The sequence below is a fragment of the Nothobranchius furzeri genome, chromosome 5 (genome assembly GCF_043380555.1).
Source record: "Nothobranchius furzeri strain GRZ-AD chromosome 5, NfurGRZ-RIMD1, whole genome shotgun sequence".
NCBI lineage: Eukaryota > Metazoa > Chordata > Actinopteri > Cyprinodontiformes > Nothobranchiidae > Nothobranchius > Nothobranchius furzeri.
Window position 1 is genome coordinate 81,032,964 of NC_091745.1, and position 27,157 is coordinate 81,060,120.

Sequence of the window (27,157 nt, forward strand, 5' to 3'; positions counted from 1 at the left end):
TCACGTTTCAGTGGGTCAGTGAACGCAGCATCACGAGAACACTTTCACTTCCTCCCGCTGAACTTCTGCCATCCCAGCGGAACCAGCGGGACCGAACCGAGCCCGGCGGGCGCTCGTGACTCACGCAGCTACGGTCAGCCGACACGATACGGTTGGTTGTGACGCGGCAGCGTTTCACGGAAGCAGCTCCCCGGTAGCTAGGAGTCAGCGTAAAGTTTGTCTGACAGCAGCGCGTCTTCCGGTAAGTCTCTGCTTGGCCGCTTCTTACCGACAGCCTCCACGCTGAGCTGTGGAGCGACAGGGCCGGTCCGGTTTTACCTGCGGTGAAGCACTCGAGACCTGCCCTGTACGTGATGCTGCGTCTGATTTAAAAACACCCCATCTTTAATCTGCTCTCGTTTAAACACGCGGGCTACCTTCATCCACGGAGTGTCACGAGCTTGTAGAGTTGTGAGCAAGGGCGTAGCAACGAGTTTAATATTGGGGGTGGGGGGTTGGGGGGCACGTTTTGGAAATCTAACATATCTGTTGTAGGTCAATATTTAGGCCAACCTCACTGAAAAAATACATTTAATGATTATTTCTGACTAACGGGTCACTGAGTGTTTCATGCAGGCTGAACATGAAAATAGTCTCCTACACCTGTCTCCTGCAATAGCTCCTGATAGAAAACAGACGGTGAAACTGTAGGATATGAAAAGCCTGACAGATGTGACTCAGGGTGTAAGGCAAAGCCCATAAAGTCAAGAAAATAACTTTTATAGCCGTGTTCACTAACATTCTTTATTTTTTTGATCGGGGACCCATGAGCCATCCAGAAGGGGAGGAGACTTAAAGCTCCCCATCAGCCAGATCCAGGTTTGATTACATGGACGTTTTATTAAAAAAAAACAAAACAAAAAAAAAACAGTTTTTGTGTTGGTGCTGTTTTATTTTTATTTAATAATATGAATGTAGGATATATGATCTTAGTCATACGGGTAGAGATGTGTAAACACATTTAATACAAGACCAAAGCTGTGAATATTCAGTCTGAATTGATCCGACTCTTATCAGAATATTTTAAACTACATCAGCCAACATGTAGGAGAAACTGGCTCGCTCAGCCATATTGTAGCGTTGTGGTTCTATGCTCTTTTATGAAAGAGGAACCATGCTACGTATTAATTCGGAATATTAATTTTTAATAAATCAATAACAAAATTTTATATTGTTAAGAAGACTCAAAGGTTGTTTTCATCGATAAACTGACGATAATATCTGTGTTTCTGTGTTTCAGTTCAATGAACAAACAAGTTTGGAAATTAAAAGTTTTATTTCTTCAAACTAGACTAATGATTTTGAAATTGACAAACATGGACATAACAATCAACATTGGCAACTTGTGGGACAATCTTTAACAGTAGATATGATCAAATAGACCTTGTGGTGAATTTATGAAGATTGAGAATGTTGTGACATGAATGCGTGTGTGAGTCTGATTTTGCTTCAGGAAGAACAGGTGTCTGAGTGAAGTGATGGTTTGGATAAACTTAGATCTTATCAGAGAACTGCATCAAACGCTATGGGCAGAATTTAGTCAAAAGCACAACTCACACGTTCGCCCCGAAGGCGAAGATGGGATAAAGCAAAGTACTGTCTGTAATTTGCGGACAATTTGAGATCGGAGATCTTCCACCGTCAAGTTTCCACCAGGACGTCTCCCGGAAGAGTGACTTCAGCGGAATAATTTCCGTCTTTTCCAAAATAAGACATCAAAGTGAAACACAGAGAAAAGGCGTAATTTGTGAAAAATTAGCTGTTAGATGATTGAAATCAGATATATCGCAGATATAGAAGTCTGGATACGCTCGCCATATCGTAAGGAGAAACTGGCTTGCTCAGCCATATTGTAGCGTTGTGGTTCTATGCTCTTTTATGAAAGAGGAACCATGCTACGTATTAATTCGGAATATTAATTTTTAATAAATCAATAACCAAATTTTATATTGTTAAGAAGACTCAAAGGTTGTTTTCATCGATAAACTGACGATAATATCTGTGTTTCTGTGTTTCAGTTCAATGAGGAAACCAGTTTGACAATTAAAAGTTTTAATTCTTCAAATTTGAAATTGACAAACATGGACATAACATTCAACATTGGCAACCTGGTGGGACAATCTTTAACAGTTGATATGCTCAAATAGACCTTGTGGTGAATGGATGAAGATGGAATATGAAGTGTGTTGGATGCGTGTGTGTGTGTGTCAGATTTTGCTTCAGGAAGAAACAGGTGTCTGAGTGAAGTGGTGGTTTGGATAAACTTAGGTCTTATCAGAAAACTGCATCAAACGCTAAATAACGTGTTCTGCCTCACCGACTTCGTGGACCCTCTTTCAGATCCGGGCCGTGGAGGATGCTGGTTCACCCAGATGACACCAGAGGCTGACAGAGGAGACTTAGGCGTCTACGGACCCGGTCCAGGAGATGCCCGCGGTACACGTGGATGACAAAGCGTTTGCAAATGCGTTTGTTAAGTTTAGTTCACTCAGAAATCAAAGACTCTGTATGAGTCTGCGTTAGAAGTTGCAATTCAGCTGTCCTGTCTGGCTGACAGGAACAGCGTGAGAGGGGGGGGGGGGGGGTAAGAAACGAGCCAACCGGCTCCCCCCTTTTAGCGTTTATTCAGGTCCTCTCTCTTTCATTGTCAAGCACGAACTGAATCATAAGACTGAAACTTACCAAAAGCCTTTCTCCTCTCAAAGCAAACGTGTGCGTCAGCGAATGTGTTTTGGAGTTTACTGTGAGAATCTGTGTGTGGGTGTGTTTGAGTGTGTGTGTGAAGGTCAGTAACAAACATCCTCAAACATTATCTAATTAAGTGTGGATTCATTAATCCATTATAATTACCCAAAGCATAAGAATCATTCATTTGATTAAACACATTCATAATGAGCAAAATGATAATGATTACTTTAACATTAAAATCAAGAAACAAAGTTTTAAGACTTGTTATGTTATGACTACTTTTATGGGAACAACATCTTCTGGCACGAAGCTGCAGGTGGCAGATGTTATGGCTTCCTCCCAGACTCGCTGGCGTTCAGGTCTTAATCTGTGGGTGAAAGTTCTCAGCGACCCAGCTTTGACCCAGCTGCGTCCAACACCACCTTTGTGACAGAAAACCCATATTTCCTCACGTTACAAACAATTCTGACCAACTATCTGAAAAATCTTTTTGCTTCTGACAGAATGAAAAAAGAAATAATTCACTCACAACAACAGCTGGAACTACGTTATTTTTCAGATGGCCAAAAAAAAAAAACAGTGGCCACAGTTGCAGTCTGAATGCACCAGAATGTATTTTATTCATAAGTCATACTGCCCCGCTCTACTTGTTATGGGATTAAATACATGCAACTGTGTTCACTTATGTCATGGATTTTATCAATATGTTTATCAATAACCCATTTCCTATAGTCGAAGACAAAAAGGAGGCAATGAACAGACAAGTCAGACAGTTATAACTGTGGCACAATGCACGAGGCAAAATGCCCCGAACATCTGGTCAGAGAGAGAGAGAGAGGGGTCAAGAATGTGTGTGGGTGTGTGTGAATAAGTGGACATGCAGAGAGGCATAGATAAGAAGAAATTTATTTATCCCGAGGGAAATTCTTGTGTCATGTACCATAGAGCAATACATTTACATTCAGTTGTTTGAGTCAATGATCAAGAATTAATGAACATAAAATTTCCATAACATATCACATCCAAATCTTCCTCTCATCAGCCATCCAAAAACCATCTCACTCTCCACTGTAGCACCTACCTGCACCTCAGCAGGTCTGGCTCTGCCTGTCTCACCCTCAGCAGGTCTGGCTCTGCCTGTCTCACCCTCAGCAGGTCTGGCTCTGCCTGTCTCACCCTCAGCAGGTCTGGCTCTGCCTGTCTCACCCTCAGCAGGTCTGGCTCTGCCTGTCTCACCCTCAGCAGGTCTGGCTCTCCCTGTCTCACCCTCAGCAGGTCTGGCTCTGCCTGTCTCACCCTCAGCAGGTCTGGCTCTGCCTGTCTCACCCTCAGCAGGTCTGGCTCTGCCTGTCTCACCCTCAGCAGGTCTGGCTCTCCCTGTCTCACCCTCAGCAGGTCTGGCTCTGCCTGTCTCACCCTCAGCAGGTCTGGCTCTGCCTGTCTCACCCTCAGCAGGTCTGGCTCTGCCTGTCTCACCCTCAGCAGGTCTGGCTCTGCCTGTCTCACCCTCAGCAGGTCTGGCTCTCCCTGTCTCACCCTCAGCAGGTCTGGTTCTCCCTGTCTCACCCTCAGCAGGTCTGGCTCTGCCTGTCTCACCCTCAGCAGGTCTGGCTCTCCCTGTCTCACCCTCAGCAGGTCTGGTTCTCCCTGTCTCACCCTCAGCAGGTCTGGCTCTGCCTGTCTCACCCTCAGCAGGTCTGGCTCTGCCTGTCTCACCTTCTTCATCATTTCCTGCTGAACCTGATCTGATATGTTGTATGGAAAAAGTGTCATGAATAAGGTTTAAAATGAAATGTGATGAGAACGTCACAAACAAGCAACAACCACACTTACAAACTATTTTATGTGAGATTCTACTTTTTTTAAATTTATTTCGTGTCAAATGGTTTTTGTCTGTTCTTGTCAAACTCGCAGTTTTTTGTTGACTAGTGATGTTGTTTAATGTTTAAAGCTGCCTAGCTAGCTGTTTACATAGTCAGCCAGTCTAACGTTTCACCAGAAACACAATTATCCTCTTGGACTAAATTATTACCAACTCACAATTCTTTTATTTATTTTTTGCGCATGAGAAGAACTCGCTGAGCTGCTGTCGTCTCATCTCTGACAGCTGTGTCTGCGCCCCGCCTCCCACTCCCTGGGGGGAGGGGCTGTGTCGGTGAGAAGTCTGCTGTGTCTTTCAAAATAAAAGCTCGCGAGTCAAATATTTCAAAATCAATTTTTTTCTTCTCCATTTTGGGGGGGGGGGGGGGGGGGGGGGACAAATGCGCGTTTGTCCAATATTGGAGGGGACACGTCCCCCCGGTTCCTACGCCCTGGGTTGTAAGTAATCATCTAACCCACCTTTCTTCAAATCAAATGTGATGTCACTGTACCAGGTACCGGTGTGAGTTCCCCCGTCCACATCCGTCTCTTTTCCGGCTGAGAGTTGGAACCAACCACTCGCACAACAATCGCAACCTAACCCTAAGAAGAACCTCACAATTGTGAGAATATCTTAAATGATGGTTGGGGCATGGGCGTAGTTTAGACTTTAGAAGTGGGGGGGACACAACCGCCAGGAGGAGGGGGGCCCTATACAGGAAGTATATTATATTTACTCTGGTCACGCGTGTCAAACACGGTAATACTGATTTAAATGACATGCGTGATGCTTTTTCCTCGGTGTGCTAAATGTAGCAGTTTACAGCGTTAACTTTAGGGTCATGTGACCAACGTTTATCCTTAAAACTCACAGCTTCTCAGCAGAAACAAAGTCCTCCAGTCTGAAAACAGCCAGACTCTGGAGCAGAACGTGAAAACGACACATAAATGATGAAAACTTTAATAAAATAAGTGGAGAAACAAAAGTGGATTTCCCTCGTTGCCATGGAAACATGTAAACTCTGCAATCTAACTAAATAGCTACACAGCTTTATGGTCTCTGTCTTAGCTCTGATATCGCTGTAGTCCTCGTAGGCATGAATGAATAACTATTGCTCCATCTGGATGAAGCACGAGGCTCTGTCCTCTCCTTACATTCTCGTTTATCTGGCATTGATTAACGGGGTCTGCCTGTGAATGCACGTGAGCCTTGATTGCCGATAGGAGATTGAATCCATCTGAGAATCATTCGTGGAGCCGGCTAAACCGGGGGGGGGGGGCTTCTCAAGCAGGGATTTATCAGATCTCAGATGTTCTAAACCCGGTTTCTGGAAAACCCCTGGCAGCTGGCAAACTAGAGAAAAGGTGAGCATGTCCTGTTTACAACAGCAGGAACGGCCAATCACACGTCAGCAAGTTTCAGCAGAGCCAACAGATGAGCTTGTGGGAAACGGGCCTTGACACAGGCGGTTGTTTTCCGCTGGTCCTAGAGCTCAACCAGTGACGGTTTAATGTAACGTAATGTTGTTGTTGGACGGTCAAAAGTCCCGGGGACAAAAACTGACTTTGGAAAAAGTGGAGGGGCGTGTCCCCCGCTATGTCCATGGGTGAGGGGTATTGAAACAGTTCTCGATGGGAGAACTCCCTAGCCTGGCAAGCCAGACTAAATTTAGTCTGGCCACGCTCCATTGACGGCTCTCGGTTGTGGGGCGGGTTCTACCGTTGTCCACTGGACAAAGAATGTGACATCCTCTTGTTTCACTCTGTTGCATCATCCCACCCACCAGGCATATAGAGTGCCCTGATTGGCCCACAAAGTGGATGAAGCTCTGTGATTTGTTCACTAAGCAGATAGAGCACTATGATTGGCCCACCATTATGGACCAATCACAGCTCTTTATTTGTTTGAAACCCCTCTAGAGAGCTGTGATTGGCCAGGCAGAATGCTGTTGGGGCTGCAGAGGTTCCAGTGGAGCGTTGCTAGACCAAACTTTGTAAAGCAAGAATTTGGTCTAGTTCACTAGGCTATGAACTCCCAACCGTAGAGATGAAGAACGTCACCCATCTTTGTTGTTCGTTTTTCCAGAGACAGCAGGGCGCGGCTTTACCTGCAGCACTGATGTTACGGCTTCCTAATCAGGAAATACCTTGTGTTCTTTATCACAAGTTTATGTACAATTCCCAGGGATCCTCGAGGGCCGGTATCTAGCACGTTTTAGTGGTTTCTCTGCTCCAACACACTTGATTCAGTGGTTGAATCACCTGTGCAGCTCATCAGATGCTGCAGAAGCCTGTTGATCACCTGCTGATTGAAACAGGTGTGTTGAAACTAAAAGCTGCTGGACGCCGGCCCCCCGGGCCCAGCTCCGGATAGCCCTGACCCAAACTACTACGTGTTATGTGGTGTTCCATTGTTACGTTCTATTCTTTGGAGAATTTAGTGCAAGTAAAGTTTTAGTGTTTAAGCGGTTCCTGTTTACACGTTCCCCCTTAAGTAAATATTTTATTTATGTTATAAAACGCAAGTCTGACGTTTCTCCTGCTCCCTGAACCTACCACCGCTGAAGGCTCTTTATGCTGGTTCAGGACAACAAAGTCCATGTTGACCTTTCTGGGCTTGTGTCGTTGCACAGATGTGACGGTTCTGTAAGCATGGGTCAGGCAGAGGAAGTCAGAGTCTCCTGCCTGAACGCCTTGACCTACCACCGGGAGCTGCTGGTGTCCATGCTCAGGAGCATCCAGTGCCTCCTGGACAACCTGTTGGAACAAAGCTTCTTCTGTGAGGAAGACGTGGAGATAGTTCAGCGTGCGGTCACCAAACCAAACCAGGTCAGATGTTCAGAAGCAGATGTTTAACCTGAGAACGTAGTTTAAACTATTTCCTTCTTTTGCCTTCCAGGTGCGCAAAATCTTGGAGCTCGTCCAGTGCAAAGGGGAGGAAGCATGTGACTACTTCCTTTACATCATTTATAAAGTGTGTGATGCTTACGTAGACCTCCAGCCATGGCTGAAGGAGATCAACTACAGCCCGAGCAGGCATGTAGCCGCGCTGAGGGTGGACAACACAGACCCCAGTAAGTGTGACCTCATAGATCGCAGTTCTGCCTTCCTGTCCTCAGCTGGAGCCGCTCAGTCCATCTCTTCTCCTCCGTTCTCCTCCGTTAGCGTCCTCATACGGTCAGCATCTGACCCGTTTATTCACATAGCACCAAGTCACGAGTCCTCTCAGGGCACCGAGTTAACGTTCCAGTAACTACTGGCTGCTGGGTCAAAGCAGGGCTGTGCGATAGAAAATGTCTCGTTTTATATGAAGCTGTATCGTTTACGTCGCGGTTAGGAGTTTTACGGCAGTATTTTACGTCAAAAATCACTTTACGGCATGCCCCTGCAAAACAAAAGAAACGAGCATGGAGGAAGACGGTAGAAATGGTAAATGGCCTGTATTTGATATAGCGCCTTCTAGAGTCCTACAACCCCCCAAGGCGCTTTACAACACAATCAGTCATTCACCCATTCACACACTGGTGGTGATGAGCTACACTGTAGCCACAGCTGCCCTGGGGCGCACTGACAGAGGCGAGGCTGCCGAGCGCTGGCGCCACCGGTCCCTCCGACCACCACCAGCAGGCAAGGTGGGTTAAGTGTCTTGCCCAAGGACACAACGACAGCGACAGACTGAGCGGGGCTCGAACCTGCAACCTTCCGATTACGGGGCGAGCACTTAACTCCTGTGCCACCGTCGCCCCAGGTTCAAGAAGATGAGCAGCTAACCCAAACCGAGGAGCTCGTAGGTAAAAGAGGTGCAACAGCGTCTGTCTCATGGACGTGGTTTGGATATAAAGAGACCGACGTGGACCAGACAACAGTTATTTGTAAAGTTTGCCGCCTCCCGGTCCCAACAACGGACTCCAGCACCACAAAGTTATTTTATCTCCTGCACAAAGACCATGACAAAGAATACGGGGACAGTCAACGGGCAAACGCTGCAACAGCTGCGTCGAGTGTTGGAGTTGGCGTGAGCGCTCATAACAAACTGCAGACGCTGCAACAGGCTCTTACTCGTGGCTCGCCGCAGAGCCACAGCTCCCACAGGTGGAAGGAGGTTACTGCTGCGGGCGCCAAGCACATCTGCAAAGACATGGCGCCAGTCTACACGGTCGAAGCGTGGGTTTCGTGAGCTGGTGCAGACGCTCCATCCGAGATACGGAATGCCCGGCCGAACACACACGACCCAAGTCGTGTTACCAGAGTCCTGCTTGGAAAAAAGTCCCTAAATAAAATAAATATTTAGTTCCTACCACCTTTGTTTGTATAACATGTCCAACTGCATTGCCTCATTGTAATTTTACATCAACTATTCATGAATTGAAACAGAATGAGCAGAAAAATCGTTGTACCGTGACGTATGTCGTTATCGGGATATGACATTTTGGCCCAGCCCTAGGTCAAAGCTCACCTGTAGCTCAGACAGCGTTTGGTTTGACACATAAAACAGTCAACGAGACCGTCTCGATCACGAGGACCCCTCCTGGTTTATTCCTCTCCGTTGGGCCTGTGGCGGACTGTGGACCTGTCCAGGCCTCTGCACCGGTGGCCCTGGGCGTAGGGGACGGGACGGCTGGGGATGATCAGATCTAACTCGTGAATGAGAGAGTTGACGTTTGTCCCCACAGAGACCAGGTGTTGACTGTCCCTCTCGTTGGTAGTCAGCAGGTACAGCGAGAAGCTGAGAGCTGAGATGAGCCGAGACACCAGCTTCATCATGTCGTACGGGCAGCAGGACGAGACCCGGCTGGAGGACCTCTACACTCACACCGTGATGGAACTGCTGAACGACTGCAATGAAAGCCTTGGCTTCATGGACAGTTTGGACCAAATCCTGGGAGAGGACGGGGTGTTCAATCCTCAGGGTGAAATCTTCTATGTGATGGGGGACGCTGGCGTGGGGAAATCCATCCTTCTGCAGAAGCTCCAGAACCTCTGGTCTAAGAAGGAGCTGCAGACGGACGCCATCTTCTTCTTCAAGTTTCGCTGCAGGATGTTCAGCGTGCTGAAGGACACCGACCGGATCTCTCTCAGGGACCTGCTGTTCAAGTACAGCTGCTACCCCGATCACGATCCTGATAACGAAGTCTTCGAGTACATCCTACGCTTCCCTGAAAAGGTTGTTTTTACTTTTGATGGTTACGATGAGATCCAGGAGGATCTGGAGCAGGTAAACGCTCCTGAAATGGCTTCACCAGAAGAAAAGGCCACCTCCCTCCAGCTGCTCAACAGCTTGCTCTGTGGGAAACTACTCCAGGGCTCCAAGAAGGTGCTGACCACCCGAATGGGAATAGAGATGCAAAGTCGGGTAATCAGGAAGAAAGTGGTGCTGCGTGGGTTTTCCCCGGATCACCTGAAGGCGTATATGAGCCTGCACTTTAAGGAGCAGGAGCACCGGGAGCTGGTGTCGGTGCAGCTGGAGGCCAGCCCCCACCTCTGCGGCCTGTGCTCCACTCCGCTCTTCTGCTGGATTGTGTTCAAGAGCTTTACACACCTGCACACCGTGCACGATGGTTTCCATCTGCCGGACACCTGCGTCACGCTAACGGACATCTTCCTGCTGCTGTCTGAGGTGTTCCTCAGCCGCTTGGCCTCCCCCACGCCTTCTCTGCTGAAGAAAAGCTCTCGCTGCACCTCGGAGACCTTCCAAGCAGGCCTCAGGCCTCTGGCAGCGTTTGCCAAGCTGGCCCTGCAGGGTTTGGAGAGGGGGAGTTTCCTGTGCAGCCTAGAGGAGATCCGTGAGAGTGGTCTGACGGAGGAGGACATGGCCCTGGGTTTCCTCAGACCTGCCAGTGACTGTGACTCCAGTGGAGGTTCTGCTACCCTTGAGTTCCTCCACATCACCCTACAGGCGTTCCTGGCTGCACTAGCTCTGGTGTTGGATGAGCACGCCCCAGCCAGGTCCATCCTCAGGTTCTTCATCGAGTGCAGCAGGAGAAAACCGTCCTGTCTGCCGTTCACCCTCTGCAACGGCAGCTCTGTGAGTCTCGGCCAAAGGAAACCATTTGAGAAGAACGAGCACCTCCAGTTCGTGAATCTGTTTGTGTGTGGGCTGCTGTCGAAGGCTCTCGCGGGTCTGATGGGCCATCTGGTGTCTCCCGCCGTGTTAAAGAAGAAACGAGCCTTGTTGAAGTCTTACCTGTCCACTAGTGTCAAGTCTCACCTGCAGGGCTTGCCCACCTTTGAGGGAAACGAGGGCAAGAAGGTTCATGTTTTGCCCAACTTCCTGTGGATAATCAGGTGCATCTACGAGACGGGCAGCGAGCACATCGCCCGGACGACGGCTAAAGGCATCACAGCCAGCTTCATTAAGCTGGGCTACTGCAACGTGTACTCGGGGGACTGCACCGCCATAAACTTTGTTCTGCAGCACCGCCAGAAGCTGCTGGGCCTGGACATGGACAACAACAACATCGGTGACTACGGTGTCAATCAGCTCCGGCCATCCATTAGCAAGATGACCGTAGTCCGGTAAGAATGGCTTTCCATCAGTTCATTTATGGCTGGGTCTTTTATTGTGAAGGGGTTTTAAAGGAAGTGATGTTCCTGATGGGAGGAAGTGTTGCCATTCTAGTTTATAGGAGCTGAAACGTGAGTCAGGCACGTTTCTGCTGCAGCCGCCATGTTGGCATCAGCTGCTACGAGTGAGACGGGCCGTTCTCTGGCCAGAACGTCTTCCAGAACGAGGTTCTGTTTCAGAGCACCGACCCGCTCACTGGTGCTGCAGATGTTAGACCAGAGGTGCTGGTGGAGCCTTGGCTCCTGGCTGGGTGCTCCACCTCTATACGGGGACAGGCTGGGGTCCTGCAGGTGTGCTGAGACACCAGACAGCTCTGGATTATTTCAGCCCTAATCTGTGTTTGAATCGTAACCATAGCAACTCTCCTGGATCCAGATTGTGTGTGAACAACCTGTCAGACCGCAGCGTGGAGGTGCTGGCAGAGGAGCTGTGCAGGCACAGGGTCATCAGGGTCCTGGGGTGAGTGAACACGAGATGCACACTATCAGGTACACCTGCTCAGCTCCTTCCTCAGACATCTAATCAGCCAATCAGACGGCAGCATTTATCCATCTACAATCGATGAGGGAGAGAGGAGATTTAAGGGAGTTTGAGCGTGAGTGACATGGTTGTTGGTAACAATCTGGTCAACTGGGATTAGAACCCACAACCATCTCTAGGGTCAGAGCTCAGATCGGTTCTGTGACTGGGAACTGAACACAGACATGTACATGTAGACGCCCCATGGACCGGCAGGCCGCCATCTTAGATGGGTCTCCATTCACATTGCTGTGGAGAGTGAGACCTATCCAACATGGTGGCAACGCTGTTACGCTCTCCAGTGCCCAATGGGGCGTCTACATATCCATGTCTGGTTCTGAAGGTAAGGAGTACCTGTGAGGATTAGTAACTGTATCTGATTACTTTGGGAGGTAGCCAAAGCAGTGAAGGTGGTTTGTGTTGCAGGCTCTACAACAACAACATCAGTGACACTGGAGCTCAGCTGGTCGCTCGCGTCATTGAAGAGTGTCCCAGACTGGAGGTCCTCAAGTAAGTTCAGGCGTGGGGTCATGATGGCGACGGGATGTTTGTCTGACGCCGCTCTTCTCTCCTTCAGGATTGGTAAAAACAAAATCACGAGTGTTGGTGGGCGGTGCCTGGCTGCAGCCGTGCAGAAGAGCACCTCCATATTTGACGTGGGGTGAGACCTGATACTGGTCCTCAGGCTGTGATCAGACCATCACATGACTGGGCGGATCCCAGTCCCAGTGAATCACCTGTGCTTGTGTCCAGGATGTGGGGAAACAGCATTGGTGATGAGGGCGCTGAAGCATTCGCTGAAGCTCTGAAGAACCACCCGAGGCTCACCAACCTCAGGTAAGAACAGCTGATCAGCAGGTCCACGCGCAGTCAGCTGAGTGTGTGTGTGTGTGTCTGCTGCAGCCTGTCGGCCAACGGCATCACCTCCAGAGGGGGAGCGTGTCTGGCAGAAGCGCTGCTGCAGAACGGCGTCCTGAGGATATTCTGGTAGGTGTCGTGTCTGAGTAACCAGTGGAGAGCCTACTGGTCTAACTGGGGAAGGTTAATCTAATCAGCAAGCGGTGGCGTCTCCAGCTGTTGATCCGTGTGTGAACTGGTCTGTGTTGCAGGCTGGTGCAGAACGAGCTGTGTGATGAAGCAGCTCCACGCCTGGCTGAGCTGGTGCGAGCAGACACCGGCCTAAGCCACCTGTGGTGAGACTCGGGCATGATCCCTCTGGGCTGCTGGAGCTTCCTCACACTCACCTGTGTGTCTGTCTGCAGGTTAATCAGCAACAGGCTGACGGCAGCAGGGCTCCAGCACTTAGCCGAAGCTCTGGCCGTCAACACCAAACTCAAGGAGATCTGGTGAGTGTTCCTCCGGTCCGCCATGACACCGCAGACAAGAATCAGAACACAAAAAAGTGCGGCAGCGTAGCTGGTGTGTGAGAATGTTCAGTAACTGAAATGTGGTCATCAGTCAATCAATCAATCAATCAAAGCTTTATTTATAATCACACACGCTGCAGCTGGTCTGGAGGTACAGACCTGAGGGTAATCTTTGTTCGTACGGTGTCTAGTTCCTGTCAGCAAGGTAAAGACACCTTTCCTGTTACATGGTTGCTGCGTTATCGAGCCACGCGGCGATCTGGGGTCATAGGTCACCGGCTGAGCCCCCACAGTAACACCAGCTCCTGCTGGAGGGGTGTGACAGGCAGTGGCTGTAGCACAATGCATTGTGGGTAGTGGGCGGCTGCTAAAAACATGGACGTCCACAGCAGGCCAGAGGAGCAGCCTCTGTTCAGAGAAGTGGCTAATGAGCTCAGGAAGCCTGCAGACACATTTATGTGAATATTTAGGGTTAAGTCACACGTTCACCGTCAACAACAAACATAAAGCAAGTTATTCATGGAGTTTCAGTCGGGACCAACTAAACCATGTCTGCCCCCCCCCCCACAGTGTGAAGGGCAACCTGGTGTCTGAGGAGGAGGAGAAGCTGTTCCTCACAGAGAACCGTCTGCGCTTCCACTGACCCGCGTGTTCCTGCTGGTGGGCTGGAAACAGGAAGTGGAAACCACACATGCGGGACTTCCCCAAAGCGTTTCTGTGAAGCTGTTGCATGTTCTAGACGCTGCCGGGTCTCCAGGAGGATGTGGGTCATCAGCAGCTGACGTTGTGATCGTCGTCCTGGAGAATAAATCTGTCTGCTGCAGCTTGTGGTGGTTTAACTGACTCACGGTGTTCCTGGTTCCCCCGCCGCCCAACTGACCCTCCATCGTACAGAGCTCCGTCACACGGGTCACATGACCCCACAAGGTTTAAGAAGGACAGGCGATGCCAAACTCCTAAACCCGTCCACTTGGTTTCAGTTCTGCGCTTCTACGAATCGGGCCACCGACAGAGCGGAGGCTGCCGAGCACAGGCACCACCACCAGGCGGGGTGAAGTGCCTTGCCCAAGGACATGGCGACAGTGGCCGTGCACGTAGACCAGGCTGTTCCTGACATTAAACAAAAACAGCCTTAGACTGTCACGTAAGCTGCTTGTCGAGTGCGTGCACATGTGTGTGTCTCTGGTGTGTGTGTGTGTGTGTGTGTACACGTGTGTGTGCGTGCATGCACGTGTGTGTGTGTGTCTCTGGTGTGTGTGTGTGTGTACACGTGTGTGTGCGTGCATGCACGTGTGTGTGTGTCTCTGGTGTGTGTGTGTGTGTGTGCGTGCATGCACGTGTGTGTGTGTCTGGTGTGTGTGCGTGCGTGTGTGTGCGTGCATGCACGTGTGTGTGTGTGTCTGGTGTGAGTGCGTGCACGTGTGTGTGTGTGTGTGTGCACGTGTGTGTGTCTGGTGTGTGTGTGTGTGTGTGCGTGCACGTGTCTCTGGTGTGTGTGCGTGTTTCTGGTGTGTGTGTGCGTGCACGTGTGTGTGCGTGTTTCTGGTGTGAGTGTGTGTGCGTGCCTCTGGTGTGTGTGCGCACGTGTGTGTGTCTCTGGCGTGAGTGTGTGTGTTGCGTTGCGTTGGGTTAAGGCGTTCAACACAAAAAGATCGTTTTACTCAGATTTATTGCTGATACTTTACAGGAAGAGCTGCAGCTGGTTGTGCAGCGGCCACGCCTGCAGTGGTGCATGATGGGAGGTTCCTCCTCCAGCAGCTGGTAAACTACTAAACCATCGTTAGGAGACAGACAGGAGAGGGAAAGGTCACATCTATTAAGGCTTGGTGAACATGTCCTACAATCAGCTGTATGGTCAGACGTGGAGATCAACAAGCATCAGTACAAAGTCAGAACTGAAAGAACTCCATCAGAGCACCAAGATGCTCGCCATATGGCTGCAAACAGGAAGTGGAGCTTCCACAGCGTAACACAAGAGCGTCGACAGCAGAGGTCCCACAGCTGCAGCACCAGCCTGCGGGGCTTCTGGAAGGTTCTCCTGTGACCCAGTCATCCCACGCAGAAACGTCCCGTCAGTCTTTAAAGGGTTAGCTCCAGCATGGCTTCTCAGAGACACCAGAGGAGGATCTTCAGCGCTCCTCTTCACAGTGAAACGTTGTTTTTCCTGATCAACAAGCAGACTAAAGCCTTTAAACACGGCCGCGTCGTGTCTGAGAGGCTCGTTCGGGTTCTGCTGGTAAATAAACATTCAGACACTTCTCCCACCAGCCAGCTCTTCTACCTTCTGTCCTGTTTGATAGGGTCAGGGTTAGGGTCGTGACCCCGACCCTTTAGGAGGGTTAGGGTCGTGACCCCGACCCTTTAGGAGGGTTAGGGTCGTGACCCCGACCCTTTAGGAGGGTTAGGGCATGACCCCGACCCTTTAGGAGGGTTAGGGCCGTGACCCCGACCCTTTAGGAGGGTTAGGGTCGTGACCCCGACCCTTTAGGAGGGTTAGGGTCGTGACCCCGACCCTTTAGGAGGGTTAGGGTCGTGACCCCGACCCTTTAGGAGGGTTAGGGTCGTGACCCCGACCCTTTAGGAGGGTTAGGGTCGTGACCCCGACCCTTTAGGAGGGTTAGGTTCGTGACTCCGACCCTTTAGGAGGGTTAGGGTCGTGACCCCGATCCTTTAGGAGGGTTAGGTTCGTGACTCCGACCCTTTAGGAGGGTTAGGGTCATGCAGCAGTAGAAGGACGTCGTTCCCTTAAGCCAGAACTGGAAGAGGAGATGTTCTATTTGAAGAACTGAAACTAAAGCCTAACCCTGCTGCGTGGTTAAACGTGCACATGAAGTCCTCCATCTACTGCTGCTTTACTGTCACGCCTTCAGACCAGCACCAGTAAACCCACAGCTCTAATCATAAACCAGTTTACCGGCACCAACTCTGCACCGCTGGGAAGAGAGGATCAGGACGATCCCTCATCGGTTCTGGTCTGAGGAGCGTTCACCAGTTAGACCAGGGGACCGCTACTCCGCTGGGACATGTGGACATCACTCCTCAAAGGAGTGATGTCCACATGTCCCAGCCTTTCCACTGGATGTGTGAGCGGTCCAGACAGCACCAGGAGCGTTTCAGACACAACCACAGCTGTGCCGAAGAACCACGCCGGGCAGTAAAGGTTCTACAACCCCCCAAGGTGCTTTACAGTTCAGCCATTCACACCCTGGGGGGGTGCCCAGAGGAACCCGAGCCCTCACCGGTCCCTCCAACCACCAGCAGGCCAGGAGGGTAAGTGTCTTGCCCAAGGGCACAATGACTACCACAGACTGAACAGGGCTTGAACCAGCAACCCTCTGCTTACGAGATGGGCACTTTTCTTCTAATTCAGCTCGTGTTTGACTTCCTGTCAACCTAAACTACGCTCAGCACGATGTGGAAGCGCAGCACATAACTGGCCCTGGGGGGGGGGGGGGGGGGGGGGGGGGGGTTTCCGGTTAGGGCCGCTTCAAACCTGATCCCAGAGTTTCACACCCTCAGGAATGGAAACCAGGACATCCAGGACCCTAAGGAACCCTCCGGGGCCAGGATCTTCCTGGGGAGGCCGTCACCAAAAGGCCGGCAGATGTCTTCAGGGGTTCTCCATGTTGGTCACGACAGTCGTCCAGACTTCTCCGACCTTCCCAGACTCAGGAAGCGCGAGGTGTGCGAGCGTTTTCAGCCCTCTGAAGGCCAGATCTGGTTGATGGTTACATCACATGACCATCATGACCTGACCTTTAAGAAGCTTCCCAACAATGTGTCACTGGTGTCTCCAGCTAGCGTGGGCTGGCTCTGGTCTCCATGGTAACCAGCAGCTGGTAAACACTGATCCATCAAACCCTTAAAGAACGAATCAAGATGATTTTCCCTTTTTCACGAGTTTGTTCTCGTTTCGTTTGGACTTCCTGTTCATGTCAGATGTTCTCATTAGGAGCACTGCTGTGTCCACCCTACAGGGATGGTGAGAGAAACCTGTAGCCATGGCGACGGACCTCTGCAGACGGGTGTGGAGAACAAACTACAGCAGCCTGATTAGGCCCCGCCTCCCATTTCTGTTTATGTAGATGGTGACCGGTGTGTGACGGTCCTGGAGCCTGGACCCGGCTACATCCTGGTGACAAACAGGAACCGGACCAATCAGCTGGTTTTATGGATCAGCTGTTCCAGCCAGAGAGAGCACGGCGATCAGAGGTTTGAGGTTCAGGTCCACGGGTGAGACTCACAGCTGATTGGCACTAATGCAGGGGGGTGTGGTCTCTGTGCTGCCCTGTTGTGTGCTGGACATCACAAGGCACTGGGAGTGGGAGGAGTCAGAGATGAGGGCGGAGTGACCCTGTGTCGTGGGCGGGGCTCCGAGGCTGAGTGTAGACGTGAACCTCAAACATAAACACAAAGTTTGAATCCCTGAAGATCGCTGCGGTGACATTTGGCATCTGGTGGTCCTACGCTGGGTTGGGGACATGGACGTCCTCCATCACAGTGCTCACGGCGTCCAGCCATCTCCCATCTGTAGGTCCTCTCCAGGTCGGCCTGTCAACCACAGAGACATCAGGGTCCTGGCACAGACACAATACCTGTCCAGGTGTTCAGCATTACCTGTGCAAGCTTTAGTCTGATGGATGCTCCGGACAGGACCGGTTCACCTCAAACCACTCATCGATACAGCTGTAGGGCGGGAGACACGACATCATCAACAGGTTTCAAACCCACAACCTTTATACGTGAAGCTACTGTTGAGAGCCTGAGGGGACGGGGAGGGACAGCAGGACAGGACAGGCTCTCCAGCTCCTGAATCATTTCTATAAACTTGTGACTTTTATGATGAAAGGAGCTAAAGCACCTTCTTCCTCTTTAAGGCAGCTGTCAGGTTTCATGAATAAACATGGATGTTAGACCCCGCCCACAAACAAACCCTTTATGGTAGACGCAGAGGCAGGGCAGGCGGGCAATGGTGTCTCCCTGCTGCAGCTCCTCCAGGCAGATGGCACACTCTCCTGCGTCTTTAGTCAGGACGTCCTCTGTAAGACACCGGGGACATCAGAGGCATGAGTCACACTGAAGCTACCGGAGCTTGGGCTTTAGGAGGAGCTGCATGATGACATTACCACAATAAGTTCTGAAAATCGCCACGTTTCACATGACCTTACACTAAGCCCTGACCAGTTATTCAGTGAAAGGCCACTGGGTGGCGCTGTTCTTCCACTCTGACAGATGAGCTGAATTAAACTTCATTGATGAACATCATTTATATAAATGTGGTGGTTTCTCATTCACTGGCGTCATGTGATCCAAGCAGGTTTCTCAACCCTGGTCCTCAGCACCCCCCTGTCCCCCGTGTTCACTCCTCTGTGGAGTGATGTCAACACCTGACTGTATGAATGAGTGAATAGCAGGAGCAGCACTTCATGTCATCTTAAAGAGGCAATGCAAATCTGTAAATCAGTCACAGATGTGTGTGTGTGTGTGTTTGTTTGCATGCATATGTGTGAGTACATGCATGTGTAACGTGCACATACATGTGTGTGTGTGTTTGTTTGCATGCATATGTGTGAGTACATGCATGTGTAACGTGCACATACGTGTGTGTGTGTTTGCATGCATATGTGTGAGTACATGCATGTGTAACATGCACATACATGTGTGTGTGTGTGTTTGTTTGCATGCATATGTGTGAGTACATGCATGTGTAACGTGCACATACGTGTTTGCATGCATATGTGTGAGTACATGCGTGTGTAACGTGCACATACATGTGTGTGTGTGTTTGTTTGCATATGTGTGAGTACATGCATGTGTAACGTGCACATACGTGTTTGCATGCATATGTGTGAGTACATGCGTGTGTAACGTGCACATACATGTGTGTGTGTGTTTGTGTGTGTGTGTGTTTGCATGCATATGTGTGAGTATATGCGTGTGTAACGTGCACATACATGTGTGTGTGTGTGTTTGTTTGCATATGTGTGAGTACATGCATGTGTAACGTGCACATACGTGTTTGCATGCATATGTGTGAGTACATGCGTGTGTAACGTGCACATACGTGTGTGTGTGTGTTTGTTTGCATGCATATGTGTGAGTACATGCATGTGTAACGTGCACATACGTGTGTGTGTGTTTGCATGCATATGTGTGAGTACATGCATGTGTAACGTGCACATACATGTGTGTGTGTGTGTTTGTTTGCATGCATATGTGTGAGTACATGCATGTGTAACGTGCACATACGTGTTTGCATGCATATGTGTGAGTACATGCGTGTGTAACGTGCACATACATGTGTGTGTGTGTTTGTTTGCATATGTGTGAGTACATGCATGTGTAACGTGCACATACGTGTTTGCATGCATATGTGTGAGTACATGCGTGTGTAACGTGCACATACATGTGTGTGTGTGTTTGTGTGTGTGTGTGTTTGCATGCATATGTGTGAGTACATGCGTGTGTAACGTGCACATACATGTGTGTGTGTGTGTTTGTTTGCATATGTGTGAGTACATGCATGTGTAACGTGCACATACGTGTTTGCATGCATATGTGTGAGTACATGCGTGTGTAACGTGCACATACATGTGTGTGTGTTTGTTTGTTTGCATGCATATGTGTGAGTACATGCATGTGTAACGTGCACATACGTGTGTGTGTGTGTTGGTTTGCATGCATATGTGTGAGTACATGCATGTGTAACGTGCACATACGTGTGTGTGTGTTTGCATGCATATGTGTGAGTACATGCATGTGTAACGTGCACATACATGTGTGTGTGTGTTTGTTTGCATGCATATGTGTGAGTACATGCATGTGTAACGTGCACATACGTGTTTGCATGCATATGTGTGAGTACATGCGTGTGTAACGTGCACATACATTGGTGTGTGTGTTTGTTTGCATATGTGTGAGTACATGCATGTGTAACATGCACATACGTGTTTGCATGCATATGTGTGAGTACATGCGTGTGTAACGTGCACATACGTGTGTGTGTGTGTTTGTTTGCATATGTGTGAGTACATGCATGTGTAACATGCACATACGTGTTTGCATGCATATGTGTGAGTACATGCGTGTGTAACGTGCACATACATGTGTGTGTGTGTTTGCACGCATATGTGTGAGTACATGCGTGTGTAACGTGCACATACATGTGTGTGTGTGTGTGTTTGTTTGCATATGTGTGAGTACATGCATGTGTAACGTGCACATACGTGTTTGCATGCATATGTGTGAGTACATGCGTGTGTAACGTGCACATACATGTGTGTGTGTGTTTGTTTGCATATGTGTGAGTACATGCATGTGTAACGTGCACATACGTGTGTGTGTGTGTGTGTGTTTGCATGCATATGTGTGAGTACATGCGTGTGTAACGTGCACATACATGTGTGTGTGTGTGTTTGTTTGCATATGTGTGAGTACATGCATGTGTAACGTGCACATACATGTGTGTGTGTGTGTGTGTGTGTGTGTGTGCACCATAAACCCGTTACCTGCAGCAACACACGGGGTCATTAGGACAGATCTTATGTAACTGGATTAACCCACATAGGCTGTTATTATGGGCTGGAGCACACGGCATGCAGCTCAGCACACCGACTGTCGGGTCCTACGGTGAGAAGAAATGTAGAAACGAAACTAAAGGAAACTCCGAACAGTTCCTTTTCTGCTGAGTCATCGTGTTTAAGACAGACTGAGGTTCTGGTAAAGACGGAGGCCGGTTCTACAGAGCTCCACTACTGTCAAGTACTTAGAGATACGTTCATAATTGTCTTTGTGTAAGTTGGGCTTGGCAGCTGATAACAACTCATGTTCGTATCAGTCTCTGATCACAAAGGTGGCCAGCCTCGAGGTCTGCTTTTGGAGCCACAGAGGCTCTCTGCACCGCTCTGACCACCTCTCCTTTCACTTCAGATCCACGGCTTGCCAACCGTGCGGAGCGGCGGGAAAACGCGTTTCAAACACGGAACTGACCGGAATGCTGACGTAACACGGTTTCAATCAGCAACAGGAGAGGGCAAACCGCCAGAGGAACCGGACTGAAACGTTTCTGAGCTAAACGTGTGGCTGTTTAAGCCACACCCACATCCCCCACGAGGGCGACGCCCATGCCTGTAATGATTCCCGTTTGTTCCACGCCATGTTTGCTTTATTTTGGTGTCCAAGACACCGTGCCTCTTCCAGCCAAGCCTCACCACCATCAGCCTCGTTCAGCCCACCTAACGGCCCCAGCCTCAGCACCATCCATCCATCCATCCATCCTCTGAACCCGCAGGGTCGCGGGGGGAGGGCTGGTGCCCATCTCCAGCAGCCTCAGCACCATCCCTCTTTCCAGTTTAATATGAAACCAAGAATCAAAACGCCATTGGTGAAACAAAGTGAACCTGTAAGCGGCCCGTGGGACCGAACCCGACTCAGTGGTGGGGTTTACAGGAGAGGACGGTGTGTTTTGTCCTCAGCGTCTACGGGACACCCGGAAACCGACACGGAGCCGTGAGAACCTGCTTTGTTCAGGTTTACAGCACATTTCTGCTGTTCTCCACAAGCTGAACCATGAAGTAACGACTCGTCTTCATGGTGATTTCCTGTCTAGGTAGGTGGAACCGGGGCGGACTGGGACACAAACAACCCAGCGTCTCTGTTTGAGCGGGGTGGGTGGGGGGGGGGGAGCGGGGGCCCCGGTGCTCTCCATGGCCAGTCCGCCCCTGATGGATCTGCGCTTCCTGCTGAGTGAACGCTCCCGACACATCGGTACCCGTCCACACGAACCCCACCCAGGAAGTATTAGAACGGGCCCTGGGCCTGCTTCTGGTCCGAGACCAAACAGAAGATTAGAAAACAAGATGGTTTTATTTTTGTGTCCCATCTAAAAACTCATGAAAAGCAACAAGCAGCAGTTAGAACAGGAAGTCGTACCGTTGTACGTGACTCTGGGCTTGGTTAGGCACAAAACCAGGTGAAGATCCATCTCATCTGAAGACACCAGCTTGGAGCAGACGGGGCACTTGAACCCTAAAAGCATAAAGATGAAGACCACGTTTAGACACACACACATGTATCCTCTTACATACTCCAGTTAACGCGTGTTGTTCCAGTGAGGTCATCCTGCTGTGACGTGCATCATGGTCATGCCCACAGCCCAGGACCGGTGAGCCTGCATCAGGCTCCAGAGAAGTCAGACACTAAGGATACGGTAATGATGACATCAGTCATGACGTTCCGCTCTGTTCCGCCATCACCATGCTCACAACCTTCCTACTGCCGTCTCTGCAGCGTCGTCGTTAGAAATGAAACCAGGTGAGAGCGTATCGGGCAGAGAGGCTGGAGCCGGTGGCCAGAAGCTCAGCGTCACTACCTTCAGAGAGAGAACCTCGCTTAGAGATGCATCAGGTGTCAGACATGCTTTTGTGATGATCATGGGCACAGAACGGGCCGGGCAGAGGACTAACGGCAACATAAATGTTCAGAAGTAACCCGGTTTATAGACACATCGATATAAAGAACAGCCGATCACTGTAAGCGTTGCTCTGCGCTGGACCAATCAGTGGCCGGAATAGAGCGAGATGAACGCGTTGCATCAGACTGGATCCTAACCGACTGAGGCAATGTGGGTTCAGCCGACCCAAACGGTACCGCCCTGGTGGGTCTGCCGATGCAGAAACCACAGATAACCACACATTTATTCAGAATCAAACTACCAACCACGGGTATTTAGTAGGACCGTAACAAGACATCCATCTACACTGATGTGGTCCTTGATCTGGATGTTTACGGTTATTCAATTCAGTTTATTTATAAAGCGCCAAGTCACGACCAGAGTCGTGTCAAGGACCTGCACACAGTAAACAATACAGGTCAGGTCACTGAGCCAATCAGCAACAAGCTTCCTATATAAGGAACCCAGCAGGTCGCATCGAGTCACTGACTAGTGTCAGAGTCTTTACAGCAATCCTCATACTAAGCAAGCATGCAGCGACAGTGGAGAGGAAAACTCCCTTTTAACAGGAAGAAACCTCCAGAGAATCCTGGCTCAGTATAAGCAGCCATCCTCCACGACACACACACACACACACACACACACACACGAACGCATGCACACACACTTCTACGGATGTTTCTGAGATGATCGGTAAAGACTACACGTCTCTAATGTTCGGACACAGGTCTGCATGATGCCCTGGGTGCCATCTGCTCTTCAGAGTCTCAGCAACACGTCTTAGTTTGGTGTGATTGAGCGTCTGACAGCATCTTATCAGCATGGAGTCATAAACAGATGAGCTGCTCTCCATGTTCAGCAGCGTCGGCGTGCTGATTTACAAAATAAAGTATGAATTCCAGCTCTGCACCTCTTCATCAGGCATTCTGGAAAAGAAATGCTGATTGTTGGAGCCGAGCCCACAGGCGATGAGTCATCCAGCTGCTGTTTGTCCTGTTGCACGTCTGAGGTCACGCCTGCAGCCAGATGCATCGTAGCTGCGCTCTTTGAGGGAATGCTGTATTGTTGTGTCGCTCAGACACGGTGCAACATGGACAGAAATACAAACGTTCACCTCATTAGTTCATGTTTCAGGTTCTTTCCATTCATATTCATGTAAACAAGCTTCTGTAAGAGTGAAGCGAAGACCGACGGAGTCACTAAAGTACCTAATTAACTTCATAACTAATCAATCAGGATGAACAGGAGCTGGAGCTTTGACCTTTTACACATCGACACCTGACAACCACAAACTCTAAAGTGTTTTACTTAGGTTTTCTGTGTTTGCCCAACACAATCTAGCTCCTGGTTGTGAAGTGGAACGAAGCTGGTTCACCACTGAAGCTCCAGATCTGTGTTTAGGGTCGTTGTCCTGTTGGAAGGTCAACGTCCTCCCCAGTCTCAAGTCTGTTTATCTCCATCCATCTTCCATCAGCTCTGACCATCAGCTCCCTGTCCCTGCTGCAGAAAAGCATCCCCACAGCATGATGCTGCCACCGCCATGTTCCACAGTGGGGATGGTGGGTTCAGGTGAACAGTGGTACTTTTTCTTTGCATTAAGGCCCAAACGTTAGACTTTAGTCTGGTCTGACCGGAGCACCTTCTTCCACATCTCTGCTGTGTCCTCTACATGGTTCCTGGAAAACTACAAGTGGGACTTTTTATGTTGTACTTTAAATATTGGCATTATTCTTCCATAGAGGCCAGATGTGTGGAGGACATGTCTTTTAGCTGTCCAGTGGACAGATTGTCCCACCTGAGCTGTGGATTTCTGCAGCTCCTCCACAGTCACCATGGGCCTCTTGGAAGCTTCTGACCAGGGCTCTCCTTGTTAGTTTAGGTGGGCGGTCATGACCTGGTGGGTTAGTGGTTGTAGTGGACTATAACCTAACCTGCTTAGACTTGTCTAGAGCTTTATCCCTGACCTGTTTGCTGAGTTCGCTGGTCTTCATGTTGCTGTTGGTTCAGTGATGCTCTCTAACAAACCACTGAGGCCTTCACACACCAGGTGTACTTATGATAGGCGCGTTTACGCTGTTGGGACTTCCAGGCCGTGTTTAGGACACAACGGAGTACCAGAGTTGGAGCAGGTACTCGGAACGGCCTGGTAGAGTTGCTGAGGGAAGCCTGTGGTAAACTCACGCTGATGCTTGTACCTCAGTGGGAAATGGCAGCCATCCAGAGCACACACAGTCTGCAGGCTGCAAAAGACGAGCAACGGTGATCGGCTTGTAAGACTGGCACTGAAAGGCATTGATCCGAGTTCTCCGATCACATATTATTCATGGAAATCACCGATAATTACTGGAGGCTGAGCAATCGGAAACACAGCTACTGTTAACATGGAAAGGCCATCTGTGAGGACATTTCCATATTTCATCATAAGCCCCAACACACACTCATCTGAAAGCACAACTTCTGTTTTTGAGATGTGGTGACCTGAAACCAGTCAGCAGTTTAAAAATGTGATAAACAACACAAGACAACAAAAACAACACGAGAGCCAGAAACCAGTTAGAAGTAGACGGATACTGAAGCAGGACTCTCTCTCAGGTATAACTGGTCTGTGCTCTTATCGCTGGTGATGGAGCCCGACTAGAGAAGATACCGAATGTGAAAGAGGAACGTTTAGAGTCGTATTCTCACATCCTCATTTAAAGCATCCCGGTTCCTGACAGGAAGTCTGTTTCCAGAAGGACTCAAAGGACCTAGCAGCTGAGAGCATTTCACTTTTAACCATTGATGTTCCTACATTAGTCCTTCAAAAGCATTTGTCCCAGACATGTACGGGTAACTGAGGTACCAGGCTTTCTTAACTTCCTGAAAGTACCCGACATTAACATCTACGTTATTTACTCACGTTTAATTGTGAATGTTTGGCTGAGTGGTGACCATCAGTGTTGGGCAAGTTACTTCCAAACTGTAATGCATTATTTATTACTTGTTACTCTCATTTTAAAGTAATTCATTACATTACAATATTACTGATTTTAAAATGTAAGGCATTACACTACTTTTGCATTACTTTAAGTTACTTTCACCTGCATATATTATCTGCACACATCTGTGCACCATGCTGCGAACGTCCCGTCTGGCCGGCTCTACAACGGCTTTCTGAGGCGTGTCAGGACCAAATCAGCCTCCGACAGTCTACAAGCATGCTTGAAAACCTACGATTCCTGTCTGCAACCGACCAATGAAAACACACCTTTGGGACGCCGCAGCAGCAAGACTCCGCCTCTCTGAGCTTTGGTTTCAATTTATGTTTAAAATGCGGATTATAAACTACACACCAGTTTTAGTTAGCCCAGGTTAAACCGGCGTTCTACTAAACAACTAAACTACCTGCCAGACCATCAGATAAACTGAAAACCGTGATTCTGTGAGAGCCGAGAGGAGACGAGCTCACAAACATAAAAACCATGAGATCTTTGCTGTTGGTGGAAATCTCACGTGTTCAGCTGATGAGGATGCTTCAGCAGCGTTTCGCTGCAGAGGGACAGCGGGTGTGAGCGGTCACGGAGCCGAGCCGTCAAGACAGAATTCACGGCTAAAGTTTAGATGTTGCAGTGATCTGTGACAGATGGTTACTTCTCTGTAGTTTAGTGGTTCTCGTGTACAAAAGAGAAGGATGAAAGACCAGCAGACAGATCAGCTGTTTAGCTGGAAGACGGGAAAAGGAGACCCGCGGCCGGAGTCTGACGCCAAAGCGAGGGTTTTAAAAAGGAAGCTTCATCTTTGAGGAAGAAGAGTTGGGTCATGAACTGATGCTAAAGCTAAGTGTTTTTATCTTTTCAGCTTCGTTTTGGTTAGCGGTCTGCTTAGTGACGTATGCTTCGGGAGGTGCGTTCATGACGCTGCGTGTCCTGCTGGAGGGAGACGTCGTGCCGTCTGCCTCACTGAAACCTTGCCCCGTACAGCGTTCCACCTCTCTGGAGTTCTCAGTGTGACGTGAACGATCCTGTGCGACAGCCAAAAATCACACAAGCGGGCTTCAGAAAACAAGCTGCAGCTAGCCACGCCCACCCAGCCCAGCACAGGCTGCTGCAAGCTCCGATATCCGGGAGGGGCTCAGAGTAGAGCCATTGTTCTCTAGTTTCCCTTTTTGTGACATCACAAACAGGGACTTGTTGAAATGACTTGTTTTAGGCACTCCTGAAACCAAACACTGACAGAAAACCAGTGAATGTATTTTTATTTCACCTTTGGTGTGTTTATAGAGGGAAGTGACTGGGAGGGAGCAATCTGTTGTCGCCTGGACAGAAAATAAACTTAAGAGCGGGACGTAGGTTCTCCAACATTACTGGACTGTGTCGGCGTTACGGTCTCCTCTGCTGGAAACTGAATGCTAGTAAGAGAAATGATGTGAAGTCTCTGCCTGCCAACAGTTTCAGCTTCACTGGATCGTTTTGAACCTTTTTAAAAAACCTTTCAGGTATTCAGCGACGTCCCAAATCCCAGCCCAGTGAGTGAGGAGCCTTTTGGACCAGAACCCATGCAGGTGTTATGGAGCCAACCTCACCTGGCTACCTGCACCGTTTTAACACACTTCAGCATGAAGACAGGTATTATGGCTACACCAGTGAATCAGGTAATGGTGTTATTTACGTGACTGGGTTAAAGGCTCCT

The 27,157-nt window shown here is 49.5% G+C and overlaps 2 protein-coding genes across 4 annotated transcripts in view; one reads left to right on the forward strand and one right to left on the reverse strand.

The window, feature by feature from the left end:
• The first annotated feature begins 18 nt into the window (after window positions 1-18).
• Window positions 19-13,861, forward strand: nod1 (nucleotide-binding oligomerization domain containing 1). 3 transcript variants are annotated; one of them, XM_015975878.3, is made up of 12 exons: window positions 19-241; window positions 7,221-7,416; window positions 7,487-7,661; window positions 9,294-11,103; window positions 11,510-11,611; window positions 12,098-12,181; window positions 12,249-12,332; window positions 12,425-12,508; window positions 12,575-12,658; window positions 12,781-12,864; window positions 12,934-13,017; window positions 13,609-13,861. In XM_015975878.3, exons 2-12 carry the CDS (start codon window positions 7,240-7,242, stop codon window positions 13,679-13,681), a joined length of 2,841 nt encoding a protein of 946 aa, XP_015831364.3. In that variant the 5' UTR covers window positions 19-241; window positions 7,221-7,239; the 3' UTR covers window positions 13,682-13,861. The 3 variants fall into 3 exon arrangements, with proteins under 3 accessions (XP_015831364.3, XP_015831365.3, XP_070407351.1); XM_015975879.3 differs by having other exon boundaries at window positions 11,528-11,611; XM_070551250.1 differs by lacking the exon at window positions 19-241 and adding an exon at window positions 263-2,475.
• Window positions 13,862-14,690: 829 nt separating this feature from the next.
• Window positions 14,691-27,157, reverse strand: part of znrf2b (zinc and ring finger 2b) — a 20,423-nt gene continuing 7,956 nt past the window's right edge. Inside the window, exons 2-5 of the mRNA XM_015975881.3 lie at window positions 21,970-22,065; window positions 17,972-18,077; window positions 17,656-17,724; window positions 14,691-17,589 (exon numbers count right to left, since the gene is read on the reverse strand). Of these exons, the coding sequence (XP_015831367.1) occupies window positions 17,667-17,724; window positions 17,972-18,077; window positions 21,970-22,065 (260 nt within the window). The 3' untranslated portion in view covers window positions 14,691-17,589; window positions 17,656-17,666. The remainder of the gene's footprint in view (window positions 17,590-17,655; window positions 17,725-17,971; window positions 18,078-21,969; window positions 22,066-27,157) is intronic.